This window comes from Maylandia zebra, linkage group LG6, assembly GCF_041146795.1.
Source record: "Maylandia zebra isolate NMK-2024a linkage group LG6, Mzebra_GT3a, whole genome shotgun sequence".
Lineage (NCBI taxonomy): Eukaryota > Metazoa > Chordata > Actinopteri > Cichliformes > Cichlidae > Maylandia > Maylandia zebra.
In genome coordinates this window covers 35,529,199-35,539,920 of record NC_135172.1, presented here as the reverse complement: position 1 = coordinate 35,539,920, position 10,722 = coordinate 35,529,199, and the positions used below count along the sequence as shown (strand labels likewise).

At 42.6% G+C, this 10,722-nt stretch overlaps 1 protein-coding gene across 1 annotated transcript; it reads right to left on the bottom strand.

The window, feature by feature from the left end:
* Nucleotides 1-53: 53 nt before the first annotated feature.
* Nucleotides 54-9,031, bottom strand: notum1b (notum, palmitoleoyl-protein carboxylesterase b). Its single transcript, XM_004538999.5, has 11 exons — nucleotides 8,296-9,031; nucleotides 7,488-7,540; nucleotides 7,303-7,398; nucleotides 5,623-5,683; nucleotides 4,681-4,739; nucleotides 2,684-2,786; nucleotides 2,414-2,605; nucleotides 2,112-2,209; nucleotides 1,872-2,019; nucleotides 1,741-1,788; nucleotides 54-988 (listed from the first exon to the last, which is right to left on the bottom strand). The coding sequence occupies exons 1-11, from the start codon at nucleotides 8,658-8,660 to the stop codon at nucleotides 664-666; spliced, it is 1,548 nt and encodes a 515-aa protein (XP_004539056.3). The 5' UTR covers nucleotides 8,661-9,031; the 3' UTR covers nucleotides 54-663.
* Nucleotides 9,032-10,722: the final 1,691 nt, after the last annotated feature.

Below are 10,722 nucleotides of genomic sequence, written 5' to 3'. Positions count from 1 at the left end.
AAGGCTTACAGCCTGAAGAACAGTATGGACATAATGCACTCTACAAGCATACACTTTTCTTTCTTTCTTCTTTTTTTTTTTAAACAAACATGCAGGTAAAAAGCCAAATATGTAGTTGGTGGTATGTAGGTGGTTAACTGTGTTTGACCATAAGGAAATATAAAAAGATCTCTTCAGTAGAAAAATAAATAAATCCTTTAACCGTGGCCTGAAGAACAAAGTAATATTTCATCTTTATATCAGTAAATATTACCCATTAAATTATCTTTTCCATAAAGAGAAAAAAAAAGCAGCATATTTGGTGAAGGGTTGAAACAGCAGCACCGTAGATGGGTTTCTGAACTGGATATTTTAGAGGTGAGCACCAAGTCCCACAAAGAGCATGCTGGAAAAATCCAAAACAACAAACTGGGAAGTGTTTCCAGTCTTTCCCATCAAAACTCCGGAGACGGACCTGCACATATAAATGATACAGTACATAAAACTGCATATTTATGGAGGTTATGTTGATCTGATGTGATCTCATATACTGTAGTTTAAGAGCTCAAACACTGGTTTGATTGTATTCAGCTGAACGATATTGTCAAAACTCATGAGGCACTTTTGTGTGTTTATTTTGTTGGTGGATATCTCAGTTTTCATCCACTCTTCTGAAAAAGTGTCTCAGTTCCCGTTATTGAGCATGCCCAGTAGCTTCTTGGGCTCCATTCCCTGCTGCTGAGCCATCTTCTGCACGTCAAAGCCCATGTGCTTCAGGAACTGGATGACGCTCATCTCTTGTCCTGTCAGCTGGTCCCGAATGGTCGGGCAGGAGGGGTTGCAGTGCGGCCACGGGCAGCTGTCGATCAGCTGTAGAAGGCAACCTCTCACGGGAGGGGTCACGTGGCTGTGGCTGCTGTTGATGTGGAGGTTGTGATGGAGGCTGCGGTCCCAGCAGTGGAGGGCTCTGGGGAGGGAGATTCCTTTCACTCGGATGTCCGTCCAGTCCCTGCAGTGATGGGAAGACCAAAAGTGATGGAGCAAAGGTTACTAAGATGAAGAACAGTCCACAGGAAAAGTGCGCTCAAGTATAAGAAACTGATGATTCATGAGTATTTCATAGTTTGATTTCTCAAGTTCATTTAGTAAAATTCATGGAGACACAAGTTGGAGGGGACGGGTATGGATCCCTGCCTTATGTCCAGGGAAACAGACAACAAAAGTACCTCAGTTTGTTAGTCTGGGAAACTCTGGGACAGTGAGGTGCAGCACAGGGACCTTTTTAGTTTGACAAACTAAAATCATTCTTTTTGGGAATTCCCAAAGAAACTGACAAGTGCAGATTCATATAGATGATGTGGAAAATTAAAAAGTTCTTAAACAAAAGTTTCTTGGTGTGATGATAGATGATAAAAAAAAAAAGCTGGAAGTCCCATATAAATCATATACGTAACAACATTTCAAGAAGTATTTCAATTTTGAGTGAAATCACTCCACGTTCTCTATTGTTCAGATTTCACTGTATTTGCTTTACAGTGCAGAGGTTTGGGGCAATACTTATAAATGTTCGCTGTCATCAGTCTTCATATTGCAAAAAAAGGGCCATAAGGATAATCCATAAAACTGATTACAGAGATCACACAAATCCACTATTCTTAAAATCAGAAATACTACAATTCACAGATCTGGTTCATTTTCTCACTGTGCAATTTATGTATAAATTTACACTATTTATCTATCTATGGTTTGATTTTTACTTACGCTCTCGTGATGAGCTCATGAGACAGGCATGCCGGTGCAAACATCGCCCTGTCAATCAGAAAGAGCAGAGTGTCAGAAAAACTGAAGTCTTATCATATCTGTGAGCGTGTATGAGCGTTTTTCTTCCTTACGTTACGTCACGAAGCGTAAGCCTCAGCTCCTGCCCCAATTTCTGGATGTACCTCCACTGGCCCTCGTGGATGGGCTGTCCGGTCAGGTGGATGTTATCGACCGTCAGCTGGGCCTCGTCGAAGAGCCACTGCGCCACGAACACCGGGCCTGCAGGGTAGAGAGGACGTTCCGTGGGTCAGACTTTAAATTACGCATCATCTTCTGTCTAGCTGAGAAGCTCGGGGTGTGTGGTGACTCACTTTTTAATGTGGGGTAGACTTTATATCCAAAGAAACAGTTCCACTCCTCTCCCACGTGAGCCTGCCTGCAGCTCTCTGGCACCAGTCCTCCCCAGTACCTGCACAAACATAAACCATCGCACATTTTCCAAATCTATCTGGCCGTCCCTCCCACAGTTCTTGGTTGTAGCTTCAATCCTTCATTCATTCACTGCTTCATGCTACTACACAGGGATAGTATTGGCTAAATAAAAAAAACGTTTAGACACTCTGGTGGAAAAAAAAGTCACTATATCACTCCTTGAGCATCGTCGTCATCTTACCTGATGCCTCTCTTTATGGCTTCAGTGGGAGCACAGCTGATTGTATCCAGGCAGTCTGTGAATTTGTACTGTTTGTTATCCAGGAACCATCCAGAATCAGCCAAGCCCCTGACCTGCACCCCTGTATATCCCTGGGTCTCCAGCTGCTCTGCAACCTGGTCCACATTCAGCAGGACACCTGTCCCACCGGCACTGGAGACACAAACAGTGAGTTAACAGTGAGCAGCCGCCTTTGGTGAAGAGCACGGAGGCACATGAAGCTGAACTAACCTGCTGCCTGCCAGGAGCAGAACCTTGGCGTTTTCTAGCCCGTTTGTCAGCAGCTCATTCACCACCTCCTTAATGATCAGAGAGCCCATGAACGCATAATCACCTGAGAATAAATAGAAATAAAATATGAATAGAATATAAATGAATATAGTTATTTATAAACATGAGGCCACATGGCACACTGAAGCCTGGATTTATACTTAGTCATGGAGACAGGCAGCTGAGTAGTCTTGAGCTTACAGTATAAAGTGCCTTGAGGTGACTTGCTGTGATTTGGTGGTATATAAATAAAAGGAATTGAACTGAATGACCTCACACAACACAAAGGATCTACTGTTTTAAGACTGTTGATGCAGTAGGCTGTACTCAGGATGTAGAGAGTGTAGACTGAGATAGGAGACCTTGGCCTTCATATCAGATCAGGAGAGACAGTATAAAGAGAAAAAAGGTAAAGGGATAGGACCATAGACTGTATATTAAAAATGGATAAAGCCTCCTGATGTGAAAAGTGAAGCGGCTTAAACCTACATTGTTTCTAATGGCCAGCAGGGGGCTTATTTTTGTCTGGAAAAAGAGTTTGTTTCTTATAAAATAAATAAATAAATAAATAAATAAATAAATAAATAAATAAATAAAGCACTAGTATGAAGTCCCAATGAATACATCATGATGCTAATTTTATAATTTATGGTCCCTGTTAGAATTCTTCTTCACAATGATAGGAAGAGCCGACATCGAAGGATCAAAAAGCAACGTTGCTATGAACGCTTGCCGGACGCTTGACACCAGAAGCGAGAGCCCGCTCGGGGGCTCGTCTCCCCACCTCACCGGGTAAGTGAAAAAACAATAAGGGGTGGCTGTAGCTCGGGAGGTAGAGCAGGTCAGCTGCTGATCGGCTGGTGGTTCGATCCCTGGCTCCCCCAGGTTGCATGCCAAATATCCTTGGGCAAGATACTAAACCCGACTTGCTCTCCGATGAATCCATCAGAGTATGAATGCATATGAATGATAGCTAGAAAGCACTCACTGTTAGAGACAAAAAGGATAAAGTGGCAACTTTATGATTGATAAGTCACTAATGATTATGGATTGTGTCTTTGTTTGTCATCATAGGTTGTCATGAGAACTGCATAGCAACGATATCCTATGATTTAAAAAAAAAAAAGAAGAAATCTCAATATTTTGTAAAAAAGATCGACAGCATAAATAACTGTGTAATTGTTTTTTTTGTATTCCTTTGTACATGTATACATATATTTATAGATAGTAACAAATTCATCCCCTATTTATTCCAACATGTCCACACTTTGCACTGCTGCACATATAAATGCTATGTGTGCTGATTTTGTCAGTATTGTCTGTTGTCGAACACTGAGAGCAAAGAAATAATTGCAGCCCAATTCAACAGGGTCAATAAAGCTTATATTAATTACTTTAAATTATTTATAAATGTCGTGATAATATCATAGATTTCTTATCGTAGTAAGTGAAGTGAAAATCTGTGACAACCCTGGTCTACGGGTTAAGTTGAGGGCACAGCGAGTTACCCAGAGGACTTCCACATGGGAGACTGAGGCCTGTTCTGTGTGAAGCCAAAGTCAGCAGGGACTTGTTTTTATTCGTGTGTATGAAGCTCGTACACGTGTGACGAAACACAAAAGAGAGGAAAGAGTTGCAGGAGGGGTGAATATTTCTCCAAATGCTGTTTTTCGCCTCCTTTTATTGATTTCTGCAGTTTTAACAGATGAGTGAATGTGGGTTGGTTTGTAACGCTGTAAATCAAAGATGTTTTTCCAAGTGCCTGAAACGCATCTAATAAAATATAATGAGGTTTTCAATAAACCAGAAGAGGAAGCTAAAAAATTTATAGATCTGAGAGCTAAAAGAGGCTCCACACACGAAGCCCTTTGACTCCACTGATAAATCTTTCTTTATAAATCCTTCTCTTAACCAGAGCCACAAGCTCACACACTGAGCGATCACGCACTGGGTCTTACTTTGATCTGTCTTCGGGGTGGCTCCGCTCCACACGTCGCTGGAGCAGTACGGGATGAACCTGTGGGGGGCGCGGGAGAGAGACAAACACTGTTAGGAGAACACAGGCAACCTGGAATCGCAGCCAGACTCGTTTAGACATTTAGATTTGATGATGCTGACAGATTAAAAAGCCCCGTTGGCTGTGTGACAGTAGACAGAACACAACAAGCACAAGTGTGTGCAGACAGCCGGGCAATAATGACAAAAACAACATCACTGTGTATCTTATATTGTATATATTCTAAATGAAATTATCAAGAAATGCAAGGAAACTTGCAAATAAACCATTTAAGCTTAAAAGGGTGTTGGCTATGCTAAATTCCAGCTCCATATGTTCATTTTTTGACACACTACTGAAGATGCTTTGCTTTATTTCTATGATTCATTCCTACAGTGTGATAGGATTGGGCTTAACATTCTACATATTTCATTATTTTTGGCTATCTATGCTGAATATATGCTGACCCCATCACTCATCCACCACTGTAACTGTATATAAAAGACAAAAAATGGAAAGCTTTCCAATAATTAATGCTATTTGTAACTTAGTATCAAATTTAAACAGCATAGTTTTAGGCAATAATCTTCTTTAGTATGCTAAATTTGCATTAACCCATGAGAAGTAGTTCACTGTCTCAAGTATCACCTCAGCCATGGCAACACTGACTCCATTTCTTTCAAATTAGAGCTTGTACTTCAAAGTAAAAGTATATATTTATCACAGAGAAGATCACAAACTGAAAATATTCATATGAAGCAACCAAAATGTTAAAAAACAAACAAACTCATTAACATAAAGATTTTAATTCTGACAGAAGTGAAGGAATTATCCCTGAAAAAAATGAGAGGGAAAATGCACAAAAGCATTAAATGTACAGAGAAGGAGCGGCATGCTTTCTTACACCATGTTGGCGTTCCACCAGTGAGGGTTTTCCTCCGGCTGTGGAGACAAAATTCCCCTTCCTGTGAAAGGAGGGAAGATGGATGAGATGTGACATGATGGTAACTTTATAGATAAACTGTAAAGTTAAAGAGGTCAGAAAAAGGTAAGATGTGCTGCGACAATTCTTTAATCCTGCTTTGTGTTTTACCGTTGAAGGTGATTCCCCTGCGACAAACAGTCGTTAACTTTCTCTGCTTTGGTCAGCATTTACATGTAGGCACTAAAGAGCCTGTGTGGCTGCTGCACTGGCCACCAGTGTAAAGTATACAGAGTCTGAGGGAGAGACTCATAAACAAACAAGGAGTTCCCTGATGGTTGGAGGGAAACAACCAGAGAGTTTGACTCACGATGATTAGTGCGATCTCAGCTAAAGTGGAAACGCAAACACTTCAATGGATCTCATTCATTCAGAGGAAGTTTTTATTTCCTGCTGAGGAAAGTGAAGCCTCTGTGAGGCTGTGCAGAGAATTCACAAGATCTGCTCAAACCAGGGAACGCCTTCATGCCTGGCTATAATCACAGAACATTTCATTAGGTACAACTCCTCATTAAAGCAAATATCGAATGGGCAAATCACAGTGCGTTTTGGCATGTGGACAAAATGAAGGCGACCTGATGAAGTTCAAACCGAGCATCAGAATGGAGAAGAAAGGTGATTTAAGCAGCTTCTTTAAGTTATTATTGGTGCCAGATGGATTGGTCTGAGTATTTTCTGAACTACGGATCAACTGGGATTTTCCCACAAAACCATTTCTACAGTTTACAGAGAAGTGACCCCCCAAAATAAAAACTATCCAGTCAGTAGTTCTTCGGATGAAAATGCCATGTTGATGCCAGAGGTCAGAGGAGAATGGACAGGCTGCTTTGAGCTTTAGCAGTAACTCAAATAACCTATTGTTATGAGCAAAGTATACAGAGGAGCATCTCTAAATGTGCAACATGACGGGCTTCGGCAGCAGAAGACCGCACTGGGTGCCACTTCTGTCAGCTAAAATCGTGAAACTGAGGCTACAAATCAAAAACTAGTATAAATTATGCTAAAGGTATTCATTTAATTTAAATAAAGACAATATTCTTGAGTGTTTCTTGTGGTCAGTGGTTTGATCCCCGTCTGTTTAACTCTGAAAGTTTATTTGAGCAAGATACAACACTGTATGTCTATGTAGGTTCTCTCTCATCCACTGCATGAAAGTCAGGAGTGCTTAAAAAGCAACTGGGCTTCTTTAGGTTCCTGAAAAAGTTTTCCTTTTCATCCAAGAGGATGTGTCGGTTCTTCAGAAGTACATACAACTAAATACAGTATCTTGCCCAAGGAAACTTCTAGAGGTTAACAGGTGGAGCCTGTTTTGGTCTGCTTGCTTTATTTATTCAGACAGCAGTAATTTTCATTGTCTATTCTAATAACTACAGCTGTTCTGGCTCATGATAACAAGCATTTTTGTTATTTAATGGAGTTTTACTACAGTCAGCTTCCAAGGACACTTCATGATGATGGAGAGGAAGAGAAGCAGTGCCATGTGTCAATTTGGGCAGCCTCGGAAAAGCAAAAGAAATTGCGAGCTGTTAGTAAATGAGCAGCCAGATAGAGACGGCAATGTGTAGAAGTGGATTCTGCAAGCACACACTGTAGGGCCTGTACCTGTTCTGGTTAGTGGCCACTTGGTGGAGCTCATCAGTCTCCTCATCGTCTCATACCTGCTCTCACAGGTCTGACTGTCGAAGCAGTACCATCCACCTGAACCACACACACACACACACACACAGGTTACAAATAGCTGCACTGAGTTCCCCGTGTGGTCTGAATCAGGTGTATTTCATCCTCACCTTCCAGGAACAGCAGCCACCTCTTGCTTCCTTTTGACTCCTTGATGTAGTAACTGCACAAGAACAGCAAAACAAAGCAGCGTGAAAGCGCTGATGTATTCACACATTCATGAATGGATTCAAACAGTCTCCACACACTGGGGATGCTTCCTGTTATCCTGAGCTGACAGATCTGGCTCTGATCACTAAGCTTCTCTGTAGGAGCCAGGGTACTGCAGACCCGCACATGTCCGGTTGTGTTTTTTCACATAGCGACAGGAAACTCACCATGCTGCTGGCAGCACACGAACACTCACACTTGATGCGGGTGGCATATCGAAAGAGTCATCTCATTCACAGCGATTTAATTCATATTTGGCCCACAATATATTATAATCTACACTTGGAACAGAGTTTAAAAACTTTGACATTGAGTGGAATTAACTGGTGATCCCATAAAGCTTTGAACTATTATTAGTTATAATCTTTGTTGTCATTACTCTTAATTTTGCTATATCGTAAAGTCGCCAGAGCAAGAATAAATGCCCCTCTCTCTTCCTCGCTCGCGCTCTCCCTCTCGTGTACGCGCTAATTTGCAGCGTGCATGGCGCTCTCTCTGATCTGATCCTTTGATCCATTTTGGTCACATCCGGAGTGACACGGGAATGGAGCACACGGATCTAAACCAGTAGTAAAACGCAGATCGGGTGTTGGGTGTATCTGCCCCTCCGTGTCTCAGATTCTTACCAATTAATGACAAAACTGTGGTTTTAAATCACGCCTGTAGGTCATTAAGAAACTCTGAAGAATCTGCAGGCCATTCACTTACCCTGCAGGTGACCCGTCGTTGCAAGTCACGGACACGTTCTTCAAAAAGTGCAGCTTCATGTCCTGGTCCAGCTTTTGCGCAGAGCACGGATAGAGTGACTGCGCTAAGTTCTTTATCTGCACTACAAAGTTGTCCATGTTGCCCTCCACAGCTGTGAAGTCTAACGGGAAGCTTTCTGCTCCTTCCACCCGCTCCCTGTACGGCGGGGGCGTCTGCTGCTGCTGCTGCACCCTCCGTGTTTGCGCCCGACCGCCGCGCACTCTCCTCGCCTCCACCGGTGCGCTCAGGTGGATGAAGAGCAGCAGCAAGCAGGAGCGCACCGCGGACAGTCCAAGTGAGTTTCTCGCCACACCACGGCTCTGCATTTCTAATTATTACTGGAGAACGTTCCTCGCGTGTTTGCGTGGACTCTGAAGAAAACACAGCATATCCTATGAGTGGGTAGATCGACGGGAAGTTCTTCGAAAGCGCATGGAGAGTTCAAGCAAACGGTCTCCTATACCAGCAGTGCTGGGTAAAAACAGCTTATGGGTCTCCATGGTGCCCTGAGAGATGGGTATCTGGATTCAAAATCATGCAAAATGCGCGTGCAGTTCCAGTTCATTTCCTTAAATCGCGTGCAGTTCGTCCAGTAAACGGGTTCTTCCGTGCGTAAAAATTTCTGAAGTTCCGTCCAGCTCAGTCTATCCAGTGACCTGTTGCCTTTTGGTTCAGGTCTTATAAGCTGCGGATGAAGAGGGAATTTATTTGAGGTCCTCCCCTCTCCTCCCCCCGTCCCCCCTGCCTGCCCCCGTGCTTCTCACTCCCGCGGGCCAATCGTTATTATCGTTGGCGGATGCTCCTTGCGGGGCGTGGGTCTCACACCAAGAGCGCGCGTATGCCTGGCACGCCCCCTCAGTCGGTTCACTCATACCCCCGGCCCCTTTGATGTTGTGTCATCATATGACCGCGCAGCCTTTGAAGTGTCTTTGATGAACATAGTGTGTGAGTAAAAAACGCAGTTGGACACGCCGTTCCGCTGCAGAAGGTCACGCCACTGATGCACATGTTTTGCGGCTTTTTATGCGCTTCAGAGTTAAACTGCATTTTCTTTGTGTTTGTGGCTCAAGATAGAAATCAGATAATCTTTTGGGCTATTTCACAACAGGAGATAAGGTCGCTGGAAGTTTTTAAATCATGAGTGTGGTATGTGTAGACAGCGATAGGGCGAACAGATATCGCTTTGAGTCACACTAAAGCATAAATCAACACTTATTACTGACAAGTAAAATATTTAATCTATGCTTGCGGTATGTGAGTTTTAGATTATTATGTGACAATTATTAACTCTGTTGTAACTGTTGACTGTATTGAAGGCCTTTGACTCATCCTTATTGTAAATGTGAGCCAGCGCTTCATCTTCTCCACTTTTTACTTTTCCTTTACAACCATTTTTTCCAAAACTGACTTCTTATTGTGTCGTTAAACCTCACAGATGAACAGAATCCCAAAGCAGTTTGAGAACCGGCACTGGCTGGCCTGGTTGGAGAACTCATCAGTGGTGTCAATGTCATTTTAAATGTGACCAATTTAATTTCAAGTGTGCTGGGTCAATAAAAACATTGTATGATTCCCCATTAAGACAATCTTTGCCAGTATGAAGTGGTTTGTGTGTTCTTCTCTGGGAGATCTTGTTTTTCCAGCCACTGGAAAAATAGAATAGAATAATTCCGCACATCTAGGCTCAAAAGAAAAGTGATTCTTAATCCCTGAAAGCTTCTTTTTCTAAGAAGATGGTGAAACTTGGATAAAATGAATTGTTTGTACAGCTACTGCAATCATGTGATTCATTTTAACCACTTAAAACACAGGTTAACTTCTGGTGAAGTGAAAGGTTCTCTGAGATTTTCACATCTTGTTAAGCCATCCAGGAGGCCAGACTGGACCTATGGGTGGGACACATGTAGCTCATGAGCCATATGTTTAACACCAGAAAGCTATGTTTTCCCATATTGTTTCTTTTACATCTGCTCATCTTTAAAAGTCCCCATTCATTCACCAGATCCACCGTCCTCTGATGACTAACATTCACACACTGCCTGTAATTTGATTTCGATCTTTGATGGTTTTTTATGATGAAAGGAACACTTAAAAAAAGGTCTCTCAGCATGTAAAACCCACTGCAGATGCCTTTATAAGTTTGCGCTCTATCCAGACAGTTTTGAAGTTTCAGTCCTGCTGAGCGAGGAAGGAAACTGATTGTTTGTTTGTTTGTTCAGATGGTGGCAATTTCCCACTAGGACTGAGAAGCGCATTCATTTCTGTCTGTCTGTCTCTCTTTCCCAGGTGGACTTTGTCTTTAAATGTTGCTGTTGAAGCAGTCAGTCAATCAGTCAGTTGTTCGGCCTCTGAAGCTCTGGCCTCACACCTCTCCATCTGTTGGCACCA